Source organism: Pyrus communis, chromosome 17 (genome assembly GCF_041283825.1).
Source record: "Pyrus communis isolate YQ-2024b chromosome 17, ASM4128382v1, whole genome shotgun sequence".
In the NCBI taxonomy this organism is placed as follows: Eukaryota; Viridiplantae; Streptophyta; class Magnoliopsida; order Rosales; family Rosaceae; genus Pyrus; species Pyrus communis.
This window is the reverse complement of record NC_142581.1, coordinates 13468103-13488192: the sequence shown is the minus strand read 5'-3', so window position 1 is coordinate 13488192 and position 20090 is coordinate 13468103. Positions and strand designations below refer to the sequence as shown.

At 34.7% G+C, this 20090-nt stretch overlaps 2 protein-coding genes across 2 annotated transcripts; both read right to left on the bottom strand.

The window, feature by feature from the left end:
• Positions 1-404: 404 nt before the first annotated feature.
• LOC137708821 (uncharacterized) lies at positions 405-2293 on the bottom strand. Its single transcript, XM_068447972.2, has 2 exons — positions 2152-2293; positions 405-1109 (listed from the first exon to the last, which is right to left on the bottom strand). The coding sequence occupies exon 2, from the start codon at positions 1096-1098 to the stop codon at positions 601-603; it is 498 nt and encodes a 165-aa protein (XP_068304073.2). The 5' UTR covers positions 1099-1109; positions 2152-2293; the 3' UTR covers positions 405-600.
• A 12397-nt stretch (positions 2294-14690) lies between these two features.
• On the bottom strand, positions 14691-15074 carry LOC148689495 (uncharacterized). The gene has a single exon (XM_088688485.1). The coding sequence runs from the start codon at positions 15072-15074 to the stop codon at positions 14691-14693; it is 384 nt and encodes a 127-aa protein (XP_088544611.1).
• Between the last annotated feature and the right edge of the window lie 5016 nt (positions 15075-20090).

Below are 20090 nucleotides of genomic sequence, written 5' to 3'. Positions count from 1 at the left end.
AGTTCATGCCAAGCAAGTTCACCTTCAAGTTTTATGAATATTTACCACGTTCGGTGGGATTCCTAAACTGGGACTGGTCACAATGTGGAGTGATATTTCAGTGTGACTGGTACACGGGATGATATATCATGTGTCATTAAACAAATGGTGGGATATGTGTGCTAAAAATTAATAACTTAAAAAATAAAATTTTCCTCAATTCCTATTAAAACATGTGGTGTACCACTTGTGTTCCCGTCACAACTTAAAATTTCTCCAAAATCTGGGCCTTGGCAGCTATGAACTGTACAACTTTAATTTTTCAATCAGAATGCATTACATTATATGATTCATGACAGATATAAAAACTTAATGAACGAAAGAGAAACTAAAATTCTAGCAACATGACAAAAAAAGTAAGAAAGTGAAACAAAAATAGGTTCTGTATTAGTTCGATACTAATTAAATTACAACTAAAATTAAACATCTAAGCCCTTAACAATTAGACTCCTTGCTTTTCCTTTCTGTGTTTTTCTTTTCAGCAAATAACATTGCAAATTTGCCAAACTTTTTCCCATTGATCATTATTCCCAATATATATTCTCCATTAATCAAATATCCTCAACCAGTCAGAGTCGGAAAGCAACTCTCAGACCTCTTGAGCCCTTTTCCTGCATTAATTTTTGTAGGACTACTTGGAGTTGATCTCAAACCCCCCCTCGGACAATCCAAACTGCGCCGGAGAATCTGCCTCATGGCGGATATCAAGTTAATGGTAGGGTTTGGAGGAGGCCCTGAGGCCTTAAACTTTTTGCAGAAGTTCATGTGTGTGGCCATGGCTTCTTCCGTGCTCATCAGTCTCTTCTGTGACCTAACAATCTCATCTTTTACAGCTTCTGCACACAACCCGCAAATCCAATGGCCCTGATATCTCTCCCTCACGTGCTCAATATACGCTGGCGTGCACTCTTCTGTTAATCCACAGCAATCACATTTTACGAACTCGATTTCGATTTGGGAAACGAGTTTTGTTGTGGCTTGTGTTGGCTGAGTTTCGGAGGCGGCGGCCGCCGGTAGAACAACCGGGTCGCTGCTGATGATAGTTGCGGACATTGCCATTATTAGTAACCCTGCAAACAATGCAAGCAATGCTAATATGATTTCTAAATTCATGAGCAACATGAAACGTGTGATGGGAGTTAAGGGAAATTATGTGCTTTTTTATGCATGTTTTGTTGGGTGAGGAAAAACAGAAGCTAATATACTTGGCTGTCACAAAACTGAATTTCCAAAATTATTTATGTTTCTTAATGTTGGCAACGACAAAAGAAGGATGAAAGGGTTTTTTATTTTTTCACTTTCCGAAAAGAAAAACAGAATTTGGCTTTGGATAACAAAAGGTTGAGCTTCTTAGCAAAACAGAAACAAAGTGTGAGCTGGAAATCCCAACTATGCTCTTGAAATAGCTTTGTTAGTTTCTTTATTCCTCAAAAGATTGAAAAATAAAGTCATGGGTTTTGCAGATTAATTCCAATCCTATAAGACCATCTTCAATGGTTGAGCTAAAAACTAAATTTTTTAGCCCGGAGAATTTAGCTTTTAGCCCAGAAGCAGCTTTTCTGCTCCAACGGTTCTAACCTAAAATTTTAGCCCGGGATTATTAAAAAATGAACTTAGGCTATTTTTTTTGTTAAATTAATTTTTTTTCAAAAAAATAAATATGTAGACTATCGTAAATTAATTTTATAAACATTTTAATCTAAAAAAATTTAAATTCCGATAAATATTGGATGGAGTCCACTCCGATTTCTGGGCTAAATTTTGGAGGGAATTTTGCATTGGTTTAGCTTTTAGCCCCAAATTTCCCTTTGGGTTGGAGTGGGTTTGGGAGGAAATTTTGGGGGGTAATCTTGCTCCATTTTTGTTCTAAAAATAAAAATCATATTTTGAAATGGCTTGTAAATTGGTTAATATCGTTTTCCTTTGAACTCAACGTAGCACGAGTTCAGTTCCCCTTCCAATATCGTTTGTATATTATATATAAAAAATAAAAAAAAAATTGAAAAACATGTTTTTGGAAACGAGTTTCCGAGAGAAAAGTGAAAAGAGCGAAAGATATATAGTTGCAACTCAAATGAAAAAAAACACATGAAGTTAAAAGTAAATAATTACCGGCAGATACTGCAGAAGCAGATCAAAAACCAAACCAAATATTTCCTTTTTTGGTTATTTTCTTCTTCTGAACTTCTGCTAATTTGGGTTTGTTTGTTGTGTTTATCCTCTATCGCTCTTTCTCCCAAGCTCCTTCTTCAACCTTCTCTTCCGCAGCAAAGAAAATGTCAAACGTGAAAACCATTTCCTTCAAACCTCAACTATCCAATCCAAACAGGGCCTTAATTTTCAGTTTTCTCAAACTTTGCTAGCTGAATTATCTCTTCCTCTTCCTGATGTTCAAGACTCAAACTTTGATCTCTTTTCTGTGTTTTTGGAAGAAAAAAAAAAACCCAACTCTTAATATTATGAGCAAACAAGGAGATTGCTTTTTGTTTCTCCTCCACAAAATCTTCAACTCAACAATACATGAATAGTAGAGAAGTCGACATATAAAGAGGAAAATACAACACACTTTCTAGAGAGAGAAAGATGACCCAATGATTGAAGGCTTAAGGGGCTGGACTACTTCTACAAGTATATTCCACATCAGCAACATTTGCTGTTAGGAAATTCTGGCCGTTGATTTATTTCATTGCCAGCTCAGAATTATCATGTTTTCAGACTTTACTTGCCCAACACGTGCTGTTTGGGGGAGGTTTTTCCAATTTTTTTGTTATTTTACACCAATGAGTGGCGTCCACGTGCAGATCAAAAACGTGTAAGCTACAGGTTTGATTGTTTGCTTTCCTTCCACAGGTCTTTTCTTTTACTAGACTTCCAGAGAAAACAAAAAACCAAGTCTTTATTTGTCCCAATAAAATTACTCCTAGACCAGCCTAATTAGGTCTTCCCCAAACTCGTTATATATGGTAATCTGTCTCCATTACTTTTTGTCATTTCAAATCGGAGCTATCCAACAATTTCAGAGCCACAAAATCAGTTCTTCTGTTTGCATTACATGGCAGCGTGCACTGTAGAGGCTCTCTTAGACTGGAATTTTTCATGGACTTTTTGTCGTATCATTTTTTACAAAATGATTTATAATAGGTGTGTGATATTCACACATCATTTTTTACTTCTCACACATCCTTTTAATTTTCGATCGTCAAATCGGATGAATCGAAGAATATCAAATGATAGAAATCAAAATAGATGTGTGAAAAGTAAAAAAAATGTGTGTGGATATCACATCCCTTTATAATATTGGCATGGGAGTTGTGCCGAACATGAAATGACGGAGAATCAATGAAGAGTCTTATTTTTTAGAGTCTTCTTGACATTTATATATCTTATGGAAATAGAATGATAATTAATACAATTTAGTTGGAGTTTATGTCAATGTATGGTCTGAACTGAAGTATCATTTCCTATAGTTGGAGTTTATATCACATGCAACATTTGTATACGTTCCCTAGTCCATTCTCTTTCTCTTTCCTGCGAGCAGATTGGTGTCAAGCGTTTAGCTTCTCTGATATTAATTACCTTACAGATTGGTGAAGTCATGAGCTGATACTAGTTGTATACAACTTAAAATATTCTTCTCGTTATTTAAAAAAAAAAGGATGGTAATCTAACTCTTAATATTTACGGGTGATCAATAAAATTGCTTTGCTTGAAGCATAAAATCCTTCAAATTTTGTTTCAAATTAATTATGTATATAGTAACAAGTAGTATTATAATATTAGAATGTCTACTAAAAATCCTATATAAAATTAGAGAGTAAATGTAAAATCGATTGTTTAGTTTTGTTAAAAGGAAAAACCTTCAACTAGAGTATGATATTTACTTTGTGAACTATAATTTATAATTGTGTGTGTTGAAATGAAAAAATTTAGGGTTCATTCTATTTCTGTTTTAGTATTTAGCTCTCTTTTTTTTTTTTTTTTTTTTTTTGAGCTGACTAGAGATTTATGATTTAAGATAAATGAGTAATGAAGAGTTAATGATGGAGGAAAGACGGTGGAAAAAAAAATTACATAAAAGAATGGAGAAGCACACAAATGAAAATTAAAAATCAAAACCTAAATAGTTTTAATTTATTTTCACTACCTCTCTTCATATACATTACTCGTTTCTGACATGCACGTTCTCCTCTATCTCTAGCTAGCACAAAAATAACTTGAATAAAAATGAAATTTATCAAACAAACTAGCTAACTAGCTCTTATATTTTATTCTACGTTGATGGCCTTTTGATCTAATTGTGGATGCAAATTTCCGCCTTCTCCTTCTTAAATAAAATTGCACCTACAAAACAAATCACACCTTTGGTCAAGGATAAAAAGCATCACGCACCCATGGAGAGCTATTTATAAGGATATGGCCGGCCCTATTAGGAGAATAGGGACCGGCCATTTGTGGTCAATTTTTTTGGGTGTAATTTGTAGTTAATTAGCCATTAATAGATTAATTAGGTAATAAATTCATTAATTGACTAATTAACATAATTTAAAAAGAAATGTTTTGGGGGTTATGGAATAATTACCTTGTGGAGAATGTAGGATGAGGGTGGATGAAATAGTTTTGAATTTGTTACCTATTTTGGGGACTTTTGACTAGGTTGAGAGATGATTGTCCGTTGCTCGCGCGTAGGAATCCTAGTATGCCTCAAGGGTATTTTTGTCCTCTTCTATCCAAAAAATCCACGTGTCATCTTGTGATTATTTTCGGCTCCACACTAATGAGCATAAAATAATAAGGAAATACTAAGATCATGGTGATTCCTCTTTGTATCATTGATCAACTTCAAAGAAATGCAAAAAGGAAATGTATATGCAATGTTGAATCGTAGAGATTTGTTTAGGGTGGACTGCAATGATTGTTCATTTTTCAACCATAAGAATTACCGTGTGATTTAGACACATTTTTAATTGACAATCGTTCAAGCGCACATCGATTTATTAATCCGTCCACCCACGCACAAGCATTCACATGTGTAAACGGTGAATGAATAAAGAATTAGAAGGGTGGGACTTCTGAATATGATATGTGCATACAGTGATTTGATAATGCCTTTAATAATTGAAGTTTCACATACGACCACAAGTGCATCTTACGCAACCCTCTTTAGTCCCCACTCCATTAATTTTTGAGGCACGAGGAGATGCCAATTACCTGGTTGGCCATTAATCCTCATGATCAATTCCACAATTTGGTTGTTTTGGTAATCAATAACCAACCAATCGCAATCAAAATTTCATAAATATATATTTTTGCTTTCACTAAAAATGAATGGAACAAGCTTCGCCAAACCCTAAAATAAATTAAACAAGGCTGAAATTATTGCACATATCGATCAAGAAAATGACATTTTTTTCTTATTCTTTTTTTCATATGATTATTACGAAAGAGACTAGCACTAGGACACGCAGCTTGCGAGAATAGATAGGCAACCCACCTAAGCAATTGTTCCTATCACAAAAACAAGGACCAAATTTGTTGCGCCTTTTGAATGCCTCATTTGAAGTACTGAATTGGAACCATGCATGCCCACAAGTTCACATGGGCAGAGATACTTCCAAATGATCATGATCACGCTTGTATATGCTTAACTTTCTTATTGACAAGGTTCTAAAAGACGTTAGGTGTTAGTTGGGCGGTGGGCTGAAGCCTAGCGGCTAGACGGATTTAAGTAAATTTCTATTATATTTCGTGTAAATAAGTGTCTGTTTATATTTAAAATATATGTAATTTCATCATAAACTACAAAATAGAATGACATAGATATTATGAAGTATTGGAACATAATGAAAACATGGGGAACAAACACATAATGTGTATTCATTTAAGTATTCAACAAGTCTCTTACAATTTATTAAAAAATTAAAATACAAAATGAAAGTCATCTATTTTTTGTCTAAGTGAGTCGCAACTTAAGCGGGTCTAGGGGAGCTAGGCGGGTGCCTAGGCAGTGCTAGGCAGAGATTTTTAGAACAGTGCTTATTGGTAATAATAGAGAGACCAAATTTGTAAACCAAATTTGCAAACCAAATGATGTGTCAACAATAAGAAACAAACACGTTAATCGACACTTAAATTAATAATCCAATCATCTGCAATGACATCATTTAGTTTGTAAATTTAGTTTAAAAATTTAGTATCTCTAGCATTACCGTTTACTTATATGCATGCGTGTTTCACATGCAACCTAGCTATGGGTTTATGCAAAGTAGGGATGATATCTAGCTAGCTATAAGTTATAAGAGATTTGGAATGGAAATAGTGGCCGATTAAAGTGGTTGTTTGGTTCAAATTTTCTGAAGTATTTCAATCAATATTATAAACATATGCATGTGATTTTGTTGTCTTCTAACATTCAATCTTTACTTTGTTGGAGTAAGTTCGAAGTTCAAATTTGTTGGATGACAACGGTTGATGAAAAAAAAAAATGTGAATTAAGTTAATTGAAGTGTCGTCATAAAACCAATTAACAAAATGAAAAGTAATCTGACTCTTTATAATAGCATCATGCAAGATCTCTTATCTTTTCGATATCGGACCACATAAAACATATCCTCACAAACTATATAACCTAGTATAATTTTATGTTTATTTGATCCTAATTTGTAAAAACATAAGGGTTTATTTATTTGATTTATTGCTTATAGAATGCTAAGGTTATTATCAGCAATGCTGAATAGGACATATGCTTGTCTTTGGGTTTTGTTGAATGAACACGCTTTGTTCAATTGGGTCAACAAAAGCCAACTGGCATCCCTACTTCCTGTGGATGACGTGGTGACTACTTGATATGAAATCGTGACATGGCATCATAGTCACCACTTACGCGTTGCACACTAATCATGTTGGTAAGTTATCCAAGTGGGTCATAGTTATCATTTTAATTGCCATAATTTTTTTTTTATCGATTGCTCATGGTCGTCATTTTACCATTAATATATATATATATATATATTAAGGTTTCATCACAAAATTAATCCGTGATCAACAAATATTTTGAAACTGAAGGCAATATGGAGAGTATGACAACTTTCTTATAATTAAGCTCATATAAGGTCCATTTTCCCATCAATGTAGAATTCATTCTCAACACGCTCCCTCACTTGTAGCGAATTTTCAAGTATAATATATGTACAACACGCCACTTAATACTATGGTCTAATGGTATTCCTCTTCACTTGTAAGTGAGAGGTTTCAGGTTCGATTCTTGCCAAAGGCGAATTTGAACCACACTATTGCTAGCCCATTGTGAGGTTAAGCACACCCCTCCCCCTTAGTGTAGATAATACTGTTTGTTCATAAATAAATAAAAACATGGACAACACCAACTGAGTGACATGGAGCACGTCGTTGTGCTTCACACGTGAAATTAACAACCTTGTGATAATAACCAATAAAATATATTTAATATGCAATATATACATTATGACCATTGTATTTTATAGTAAGTTCTTTTAGTAGTTTACCTTTAAGATCATCAAAATAATTTTTTTCTAAACTAATCGAAAAGGGTTACACACGGGTTTGCGTGTAAACCCTTCTCAACGGGTGACCCGATAACGACCCGATTAGTTATCATATCGACCCGAAATTTGTTTTTTTTTGTGTCGTTTTCATGCAGGTAGTGTGAGAAATTGTCGGATCTATATGGCATGGATTTACAGAAAGTGTTTTCTAATAAAGATTGCTTTTAAATTCAACCATCGATCTATTTTATAAAATTTGGTTGCTATGCATATTTGAAATGTTTGTGAAACTAGAGGGCTAGTTAAGGACCGTTAACTCATTATTATGGGGAGTTGTGACATCAAACTTGTATCATGTCTAGTTCCATTGAGTCATACCAAACTAGGTTCCCAGAATTTTGTTCGATTATGTTGAGTATCCTAAAACCGTGCTCTGTTAGGGTTCTATGAGTTTGTCAGGAACCCCGACTCCGATGGATTCTGTCTAGTGGCCTAAAGCTCTTTTCCCTGTTAGTTTCATTAAGTGGTCCGGAATCTATTTCCCTATCGGTTCCGATGAGTGGTCCATAATGCTATCTTCGTTGAATTCTGTTGAGTGGTTCGGAGTTCCTTTTCCTATCGGTTCGGTTGAGTGGTCTGGAACCCTATCTTCAATTGGATTCTGTTGAGTTGGTCGGAATCCTATATCATGTATGGTTTCGTTGAGTTGGTCAGAATCCCATCTCCTGTCTGGTTCTGTTGAGTTGATCTAAAACTCTAGATTCTTATTAGTAGAAGTTGCTCAAGGTTACGCTTGTGTTTGTAACTTAGGTTTACAATGTTGTTACTTTGGAATTCTGGTAGAGAATTATAGCAAGCCTTATAGAGGATGGCTTTGTTACGATTCATGAAGTGATGTTTGATCTTATTTTTGGATTAATGTGGTTAAACGTTAAATTTTGTGGATTGTTGATCCACTGAAATGTCATTGATTGTGGTTTTGTTATTAAAAATCATTGTGAGGTATATAAAAGATTGAATGACATATTGGTGCATCACTTACGTCAAAGTTGTCTAGAACCTATATTTTCAGGCTAGGAATGCCATGGGAAATGTAAGAGTTTAATTAAAGTGTGAACTATAAATGGCTTGATCCTATCTTAGGGTACATAGGCAGTCTAACACAGAGGTTAGATGCAGCCATAAAATAAAAGGAAAAGTTTTTACGCTTGTGAATTGATGGGTTCTTTTGGTCATGCCTCAGAAGCGAGGCATGATAGTTGAACAGGTACCTTCAAATGTCATATGTCAATCATGGACGTAGCTCGGGGCTAGAGTGTGACAAACCTACTTTAATACCATAAAGAAAGTTGAGATTCCACCATAAAACTAATTGGTAATATGAAAAGTAGCCCTACTTACTTATAAGTCATTGGAATACACTTTCAGCATATATATATATATATTTCTTTTGATTGAAATATCTGTTGCAGTAATAATATTAGAGAGAGAGAGAGAGAGAGAGAGAGAGAGAGAGAGAGGAGAGAGGCACGGCGTGCAGATGGAGAAAAGGGGTTTAGCTTCTAGGTTGATTTGTTTTCCAAGGAATACAAATCATACAAGGAATTATTTGTATTCAAGAAATTGATCTTCTAGATTCTATAGGATTCCTACTTTTAATCTACACTTTCACATTTCTAAAATAATATAAGTCCAACAATATCATCATTTTACCATTTTAGTAATGTTATTGCATGATCTTGTTTATAATTTTTGAGGTTTATGATTGTCTTCCATATGTCAAAAGAGTGCCTCTTTAGTTTCAGTACCGTTTGAAAATCATTACTCTCGTGAAATTTCTTTTCTTCATGATCTTTTGCTTTTCTTTCGGTGTTTAAAGGAAAAGTGTGTATAAATTAGCTAGGTTAATATGCATGTAGAAATAGGAACCAGAATAATAGCCATCAAATTGTTTTATGTTGAATTGACTTAGAATTTGTTGTCGATAACCCTTCAAAAACTCAACAGAGAGATATCGCCATCTATCCTTTGACAAACGAAATCCAAGGACACGAGTATTTCAATGTCTCTATGCTTTATTGTTTTCTTTTGCTCATCAGTATTTGATCCTTAAAAATAAATAAATAACGAACTGCATCTCAAGTGGATAAATGCGTTTATTCATGCAATTAAAGCTCTGTATTTGGCTTCCTCAAATAGTATTGGCTTATTGAAAGATGGGTAAGTACTTGGTTCTTTAGCCGTTTTTTAACCATGAATAAAAGGTTCGAGTCAATTTAGGTAACTAAATGCAAGTAGTATTTTACCACAATGATGGTAATGTGTTGAACTTGAGCCCTTATATGACGGCATGAGTTTAAATCCCGTTGGAGGCTAATCTAACAAAATCTCGGCATGAGTTTAAATCCCGTTGGAGGTTAATCTAACAAAATCTATCGTTTGATTAAAAAAAAAATTAAGATAACTAAATTAAATATTAGTACCCGCCCAAAAACAATGTCTTAGCTTGTAAAACACATAAAACTCCCACAATGTGGTTGCTATTATAAATAGGTCAAAGTTAGAGGGATAACCTTTACTAGGGACAAGCGTGAAGCAAGTGTAAAATATTACACTGTAACTATAGCACAAGAGGATGACAAATAAAGGAGATAGGAATAGATAATGATGTTATTGATCTTTCCTTTCTTACTCTGTATTTTGATAGTACACGGAGTGCTCTATTTATAGAGCAACTCCAACACACAACTTTTGAAAAATACGACCTCCTTCATTTCCAAAGTCCACATTACTATGTGGGTATTGAAAAACCTACCAATGTTTTCAATATCATTGTGGGCATTCATTAACCCAGCAGTGATTTTCAACACTCCCCCTTGGATGCCCATATATCAACATCAGTTGCCTCGTTAAAACCTTGCTCGAAAAAACCCAGTAGGAAAAAACCATAGCGAAGGAAAAATAGTACAACTTTACTTGGTTTGTTATGCTTATGTTGCCTCGTTAAAACCTTGATAGGAAAAACCCAGTGGGAAAAATCCTAATCGAAGGAAAAAGAGTACAACCTACATGTATCATGGATGCTTCCCCTGATATATATCCCCCTCTAATTCCGCATTTTCCAAATTTTGCTGTTTGGTAAGTCGACATAATCCGATACTCTGCACTATCTTCTAAAACGTTCATTTTGGTAGAGATTTGGTGAATAGGTCTGCCAGATTTTCATTGGAATGGATTTGTCTGACTTCAATAACTTTAGCCTTCTGAAGCTCATGTGCATTGAAAAACTTTGGAGATATGTGTTTGGTCTTATCGCCCTTGATGAATCTTTCCTTCATTGGGGCAACACATGCTGCATTATCTTCATGAATAACAGTTGGAGTGTCTGTCTTTGAAGTTAGACCACATGAATTTCGAATATGATGGATCATTGATCTTAACCAAGAACATTCACGACTTGCTTCATGTAAAGCAAGTATTTCTGAGTGATTTGAAGATGTAGCAACTAAAGTTTGCTTTGTTGAGCACCAAGAGATTGTCGTATCTCCATTCTTGAACACATATCTAGTTTGTGAGTGGGCTTTATGCAAATCAGAGAGAAAACCAGTATCTGCATATCTAACAAGGACCTGGTCATTTGTAGATTTCTTTGAGTATAAGAGACCTATGTCTGTTGTCCCACGAAGGTATCGCAATACATCTTTGACTCCCTTCCAATGACGAATTGTTGGAGCAGAACTATACCTTATTAACAGGTTGACTGAAAAAGCTATCTCTGGTCTAGTACATTGTGCTAAATACAATAAAGCACCTATTGCGCTCAGATATGGTACTTCTGGACCAAGGACCATTTTATTATCTTTTTTTTGGATGGAATGGATCTTTCTTAATGTCCAGAGAACGAACGACATTGGTGTGCTGAGTGGATAAGCCTTGTCCATTCTAAATCGCTTCAGGATTTTTTCAATGTAAGATGATTAGTGGACAAAAATTCCACTAGCACAATGCTCGATCTGCAGGCCGAGACAAAATTTTATTTTTCCAAGGTCTTTCATTTCAAATTCGCTTTCAGATATTCAGTAGTTTTATTCAGGGATTCCAACTAGGTTCATATCATCGACATATACTGCCACTATAGCAAATCCAGAGTTAGATTTCTTAATGAACACACAAGGGCAAATGACATTGTTGATATATCCTTTTTTAATCAAAGACTCACTGAGACGATTATACCACATTCGTCCAGATTGTTTCAGCCCATGCAATGATCACCTTAATTTGATTGAGAGCATACCTCGTGGTTTGTTAGTTGTTTTAGGCAACTTAAGTCCTTCTGGGACTTTCATATATATGTCAACATCTAATTCTCCATATAGACACGCGGTGATGACATCCATAAGTCGTATTCAAGTTTTTCTTAAACCACTAAACTTATTAAGTAACGGAACGTAATTGCATCCATTACAGGAGAGTATGCCTCCTCATAATCAATTCCAAGTCTTTGCGAAAAACCTTGTACAACGAGTCGTACTTTATATCTTGCAATCTCGTTGTTCTCATTGCGTTTCCTTGTGAATACCCATTTGTAACCCACGAGGTTTACGCCAGGCAAGGTTTGGACTACTGGTCCAAAAACATTTCGCCTTTCCAAGAAATTTAATTATGCCTGGATTGCATCTTTCCACTTAGACCAATCTTGTCTCTGTTTGCATTCATCAACAGAGTGGGGCTCAAGATCATCACTTAATATGATTTTAGTGGCTACCGCGAATGTGAACTTGTTGTCAATGATTATTTCATTCTGATCTCGCAATTCATTAGTACAAGCATAATTTATGAAGATTTCTTTGCTTTCATGTACCTCTGTTTCTTTAGGTACATATGTCTCATCAAGGACATTTTCTTTTTCTGAAAGCACAGAATCATGAATTGTGGATATGTCATTCATTTTTTCTTCTTGAATGATTTCATTTGGATTCAGTTGTGCCCTCGACTTTCTCTTTCGAGAGGCTGCATCTTTTGAACCTGGAGGTCTACCACGCTTCGGGCGTGCACCAGATGAATCATTCGCTGCCACTTTATTTTGTCCAACAAGGACATCAATTCTTGCAGGTGCATTTGCAGCTGGTATATGTGATTTTATCACTTTCATAGCATGATTAAATGCATCTGGCATTTGATTGGCAATACTTTAAAGATGAATGATCATTTTCACTTCATTTTCACATTGAGTGCTACGTGGATTAAAATGAGATAAGGTGGGAACAACCCATGTCAGCTCTTTCAGTTCTTTTGGAACGGTCTTTTCCCCCTAACAATGGGAAAACTATCTCATCAAAGTGACAATCAGCAAAAAGAGCTGTAAACATATCACATGTCAAGGGTTCCAAATATATAATGACAGATGATGAATCAAAACCCACGTAAATTCCCAGTCTGCGCTGAGGTCCTATTTTAGTTCGTTGTGGTGGTGCAATAGGTACATAAATAGCACAACCAAAAACTCATAAATGTGAAATGTTTGGTTGATGCTCAAACACGAGTTGTAATGATGAGTATTGGTGGTTGGCTATAGGTCTTAATCGAACCAATGATGCAGCATGTAAGATGACATGTCCCAGAAATTGGCAATTTTGTTTTCATGAGCAGAGTGCGAGCTATTAATTGAAGCCGATTGATCAATGCTTCTGCTAAACCATTTTGAGCATAGACATGAGGAATGGGGTGTTCAACATCAATGCCCAATGTCATGCAGTAATCATCAAAAGTTTGAGACGTAAATTCACCAACATTATCAAGTCAGATTGACTTAATGGGGTAATCTAGGAATTGTGCTCGCAACTTAATTATATGAGCAAGAAGTCTCGTAAAAGCTATATTCCAAGTAGACAAAAGACAAACATGCGACCATCGGGTAGATGCATCAACCAAAACCATAAAATATCGAAATGGTCCACAAGATGGTTGAATAGTCCCACAAATATCCCCTTGAATTCTTTGCATAAATGATAGGGGATTCAACATCAACCATTAGTTGTGATGGTCTAATTACCAACTTCCCTTGAGAACAAGCCTTGCAAGGGTTATCATTTAAGATAGCAATGTGTCTGCTCAATAATGGATGTCCATTAGAGTTGGTAATGATTCTACCCATCATGGTAGATCCTGGGTGACCCAGACGGTCATGTCAAAGCATGTAAACTTTTGAATCACTGAACTTTTGGTTCATTACAGTATGTGATTTAACTGTCTTTATGTATGTATAATACAATCCACTCATCAAACCACGCAACGTCTCCAATATATGCTTCTGGGTATCATTAGAGGTAATGCATAGATACTCCACATTTTCTGCACTTTTTGTTTCAATGTGGTATCCATTTAAACGTATGTCTTTAAAACTCAATAAATTTCGAGTAGATCAAGTAGCATACAATGCATTCTGTATGGACAATATTGTTCCATTTGGTAACATAATCTGGGCTCTCCCTGAGTCTTCAATCACATCTAATTGCCCTAATATTGGTTTTACACTTACTTTTGTAAGCATCAATCTTTAAAAGTACTTTCGATCTCGAAGTATTGTATGCGTGGTTGCGCTGTTTGCAAGACAAATCTCTCCGCTATTTCTCATGTTTTGAGAATGACCATAGTTTTTATCCATGCTCTCTGAGTAAGAGAATCACAGTTAAAAGCAAGTTATAATAGGAAAATTAAATGTCACTTTTATTGAATTTGAAATGCTAGTTTTGAACTACAAGTTTAGTACATCAAACATAAACGATTTAGTCGGACCGATATACTTCATTCCTCCTTTCCACAATGAAGTCCAAGACATCTAGGTGGGTTGTGTTCAACTGCCTTGATAAGTCACACACTGGTTCAAGTATCCATTCATTTAGCCTGGTCGAGAAAATTGGTCTCGACACCTTTCTCCTTGAGGGAGGCTTGATACAAATCCACCAGATGTTTTGGGGTACAACAAGTATGGACGCAGTGCCCATTGCCACTATACCTATGGCAGGCTCCTTCAGAGTTTCTGGGAGCATTGTTCATATGAGCTCTGCCTTTGTGGCGATTTACATTTTTAAAGCTTGGGCCTGAATAATGCCTTGGAACCTAGTTGTGAAACTAGACAGCATGATTCTTGCCTTTCTTATTCCACTTTCCTCGCTTGTGGCCACGTTCTCGCTTATGATTATTGCCACCAGAGGATGTAGCGTTCACTTCGAGGGAAGCAGCATTCACTTCTAGGAATGGTGCAGATCCAATAGGTCGGGAATGATGATTTTTTAGTAGGAGCTCATTGTTTTGTTCAACAACCAAGAGCACAGAGATTAGCTGGTTATATTCAGTGAAAGTCTTTTCCAGCATATCTTCCTCAGTGATGGTTTTCCCATAGAGTTTCGTCTGGGAACTAATTCTAAACATCGCAAAATTGTACTCAGCCACTGACTTGAAATCCTGGATCCTTAGGTTAGTCCACTCATAATGAGCTCTTGGAAGAATCACCATTTTCTGGTGATTGTATTTGTTTCTTAATGCCTTCTAGAGAGCTAACAGATCTTCAACCGTTAGGTACTCACTTTTTAATCCTTCATCAAGGTGGCGACGAATAAAGATCATGGCCTTCGCCCGATCTTGAGAAGATGCACTGTTCTCCTCCTTGATTGTTTCTGCAAGATTCCCTGCCTCTAGATGAATCTTGACAGCCACTACCCAGGTAAGGTAGCTTTTCCCAGTAATATCCAGGGCAACAAAATCAAGTTTTGCCAAGTTCGTCATTTTCTCTTCTGAAAGAAAACTGAGATGTGTAAGAGCTTGCAATAATATGTAATTTGGGGCATGTAGTGTTAGAACTTCTGGTTCTTACAAATTCTTCATTTTGATCTTCAGGCCAAAATGATAAGCACTCGAAACTTTTGGCTTGAGATTTACATGATGAATGAGGAGGGCGATTGTACCACACCATTCTCATAACATAGGATGAGCGATTATTCCGCAACAGGAAAATTGAAATACGCAGAGCAGGGTGGGCAATTATACCGCACTACCTAAAATTGCAATGAAATTAAACAGCAGGCGAATTTAAATACGCAGGGTAAGGTGGGCGATTATACTGCTCCACCTAAAATTTGTAGTAAAATTAGATCTGCAGTCTAAGATAGGCGATGATACCGCACCATCTTGGATTGCAGTAAGATTAAATTTGCAGTTCAAGATGGGTGATTGTACCACACCATCTTGGATTGTAGTAAAATTAACATAAATAAACACTGAGTTAGTAATCAAGATCTACACCAAACAAGAAATCAAAGATATATATATATATATATATAAAATTGTTAGGTTAAGAACTAAAAGCAGGTATGGTGCAAACAGTTCTTCACGAGGGTATATCCAGTAGTTGAGGCAGGGGAAGAAGATGAACAGTAAAATCCTTAGAGGAAACTTTTTTTTTTCGTTCGGCGAAAAGGAATGATTTCTTTCGGCGAAGAGAAATGAGAAATGGTTATATTTAGAGAATCGTGCTGATAATGTGTTATAAATAGGTCAAAGTTAGAGAGATAACCTTTACTAGTGACAGGAGCGAGCAGGTGTAAAATATTACATTGTAACTATAACACAAGAGGATGACAAATAAAGGAGGTAGGAATAGATAATAATGTTATTGATCTTTGCTTTCTTACTCTGTATTTTGATAGTACATGGAGTGCTCTATTTATAGAGCAACTCTAGCACACAACTTTTGAAAAATACGACCTCCTTCATTTCTAAAGTCCACATCACTATGTAGATATTGAAAAACCCACCAACGTTTTCAATATCACTGTGGACATTCATTAACCCACTAATGATTTTCAACAGTTGCATGCATCATACCACAAAACCATTGGCTTTCATGATTTCGGCTTATTTTATTAGGGGCTAGAAGACCCTTTCTTTCTTGCTTTTGCAAATTGCTTTTAACTGATCGATCTTGACAAAGAAATCAAAAGCTTGATCGTGTATAATCCACATCCCTTAATATAGAGTAATAATAAAAATCCAAAGATTACTTGTGCTAATTAAGTTCAGTTGACCCTCTGTTCGATGTTTAACTCTTATGCATTAATAAATGAAGAAAAATCTTCACGCAAGTCTTCAGAGACGATCGAATAATGTGAGCTTGGACAATGACTCATCAAATATTAAAATTAAAAATCAAACAAAATCTCGATTGAGAATACATATAAGTCTGCATTCATTTTGTGAAATGATGATCACACATACTCTTCTTTATTTTTAGTCATTGAATTGAAGAAATCAAATGAAAATAAATTGTAAGATTAAACATGAGTGTGTACTCAAAGGAAGAAGAATGATGTGTGTTTACCATATCCATTCATTTTATTTGTTGATCAATATCTACTGCTCATCTGATAACTTTTATGTTTAAATTTAAAATTGTTTACTACAAGTAGGCTTGACAAACAGGTCGTGTCTGTCGTGTTTGTGTCGTTTTCGTGTAACACCTATTATCTTAACGGAACGTGTCGTGTCTCACCCGTTAAGAAAAATATTTTTTTTTCCCTTAAATTTGCACATACCACACATTGCCACATAAATATTACTTCAAAACATTAAAACACATTTGTCGTTTAAGTACTACATCTACACTCGAAGATAAGAGCCTAATAAACAAACATCCATACACTACTAGTGTATTACAAAATATTAAATGTGCAAGGATATACAAAATGAAAGATTTTTGTTTTCAAGGTTGTGAAGCCTTTCTCAAAAGTTTAAACCTTGTCAATTGAACTCAAAGCTTGCATGTTATTCCTTTTACAAAATCCTCAATTTTCATCGATCATCGTGACATAAGATTTTGTGGTATCCACTTGTGTAAAAATTTTAAATTGACGATCAAATTAGTTCATTGTATTCATACAGGATCAAGGAGTGTAGCTGTAAAAAAATCATCAAAATCGGAGTTAAAATAACCATTATATTGTGATTTTTCTTTTATAACCGTAGAAAAGTTTTGTCTCGTTACTTGATCTCTGAATGTTTGTTTTTTGCGATTTTTGGCGTATGCGATCTTGAAGCATATACAAACAAATTTGATGGTTGTATCGTTGAAATTAGTTTCGTAGAATGTGTATCCCATCAAAGCAATAAATTCACTAACACTTGAAGTTTATTTATACTTTCATTAAGTATAACATAAGATTTTGGGGTATCCACTAGTGTAAATATTTTAAATTGAAGATCGAATTCATTATTGTATTCATATAGGGTCAAGGAGTGTAGCTGTAAAAAAATCATCAAAATCGGAGTTAAAATAACCGTTAGATCGTGATTTTTCATTTATAACCGTCGAAAAGCTTTGTCCTGTTACTTGATCTATAAATGTTTGTTTTTTGCGATTTTAGATGTATGCGATCTTGAAGCATATACAAACAAGTTTGACGGTTGAATCGTTGAAATTAGTTTTATAGAATGCATATCCCATCAAAACAATAAAACTCCGACAATGTGATTGCATGCATCATACCACAAAATCATTGGCCTTCATGATTTCGGCTTATTTTGTTTCATTTCATGGGCTAGAAGACCCTTTCTTTCTTGCTTTTGCAAAGTGCTTTTAACTTAATCGATCTCGACAATGAAATCAAAAGCATGGTCGTGTATAATTTACATCCCTTAATATAAAAGTAAAAAATAAACTCAAAGATTACTTGTGCTAATTAAGTTCAGTTGACAATCTGTTCAGTGTTTTAACTCTTATGCATTAATAATTAAAGAAGAATCTTTCTGCAAGTCTTTAGAGACGATTTAATGATGTGAGCTTGGACAGTGACTCGTCAAATATCAAAATTAAAAATCAAACCAAGTTTCGATTGAGAATGCATGAGTCTGCATTCAGTTTGTGAGATAATAATCACACATTATTTGTCTCTTTATACGCACGCTTCTTTATTTTTAGCAATTAAATTAAAGAAATTAAACGAAAACAAATTATAAGATTAAACGTGATTGTGTACAAAAGAGAACAAGAATGATGTGTAGTTGTCATATCCATTCATTTTATTTGTTGATCAATATCTACGGCTCCTCTGACAACCTTTTTGTTTAAATTTCATTTCTTGTGATTAAGATAGAGAGCATATAAAGAAAAGAGAGATGAAGATCATCCATGTACATTTAAATTAGTTTACTGCTAGGAGTTAGAGTACAAGTTCAGAATCATGGTAGTGTTATAAGTTACTTGGACAACTTGTAATCTTGTTGCGGTATACATCACCAAGGTTGGCCTAGTGTATATTAATATATGAACCTGTAGATATCACCAAAAGCAAACAAAGCTAGTAAATTAATTAAGAAAAATACTAGAGAGACCGTGTTTTTTTATTATATTTTATAAGGTATGTAATGTGTAAAGTTGATGATTGGATCTCTTCTTTAATGTTTTAATCAAAGAATTTAACCCTCAACTGACATGTTTGTAGTTTACAAAATATAATTTTTCATGGTTTACAAAATATGATTCAATTAGATAGTATCTTTATAATCACCCATTAATTAATTAAATTTCTGATGCAAGTTGGTATGATTTTGTACCACAAAGAGTTGCATTTGATGTGGAACTCCAATTCCGCATATCTCGATAATTTTCCTTTACAAGTGGAATTCCTTTGCAGGATTCTGGTCTCTATGATTAATTTAAGCTTCGATTTTAATCAAACAAACAAAAATAACTATTGTTCGATTACTGCAAAAAGTAACTAATCTATAATCATTCGAGATTCTTGTGTTTAAATAAATAGCAACGGTAAATGTTTAAAGGGAACATTTAATAAAAGAGTGGTTTTATTCGCACTTCACATTTTGTTGACTTGTCCTAACATACTTAATACACTGCCATCTACCTTTTAAATTACAATTTATTTTAACACACCTCACGTTACTACCCTCACACCTACACTCTTTACGTACGTACATCTCACACTCACTTAAACCTCACATCAGACTCTTCGTTTGTTTAAAAATAATAATAACTTGTGTGTTCGTTTTCTTGACCACAAACAAAATTCGCAGTATAAAAACCTAAAACAGATACGAACTCAATTTTTAGGGTAAACTGCCAATTTAGTCCTTTAATTATCACCTGAGTGAAAATTAGGTCCCTAAACTATTTTTTTCAGAAAAATCTGCCAATTACATCTCTAATATTATATTTGAAGCTATTATATTCAATTTTCCGTCAATCTAAGTCACGTTACTTGTATGTGATACACATTGGAGGGTAGATAGGTAATTTTACATAAAGAAATAGTGTATGGAGTTAACTTTAGAGAGTAATTCGATAATAAGAAAATAACAAAAACTTTAAAGGGTAAATTAGATGTTAGATTTGCAATCTATATGAAATGTTAAGGGCTTATAGGTGAGAAAAGAACGGTATTACACTTTAAGGTGTGTCAAATGACTAAAGTTGACAAAAAATTGGATAAAATAGCTTTGAAGATTATAGTAGGGATGAAA

Coding starts and splice junctions, on each gene's coding strand:
- LOC137708821 (XM_068447972.2), bottom strand. CDS start 1,098: ATGGCAATGTCCGCAACTATCATCAGCAGCGACCCGGTTGTTCTACCG.
- LOC148689495 (XM_088688485.1), bottom strand. CDS start 15,074: ATGGTGATTCTTCCAAGAGCTCATTATGAGTGGACTAACCTAAGGATC.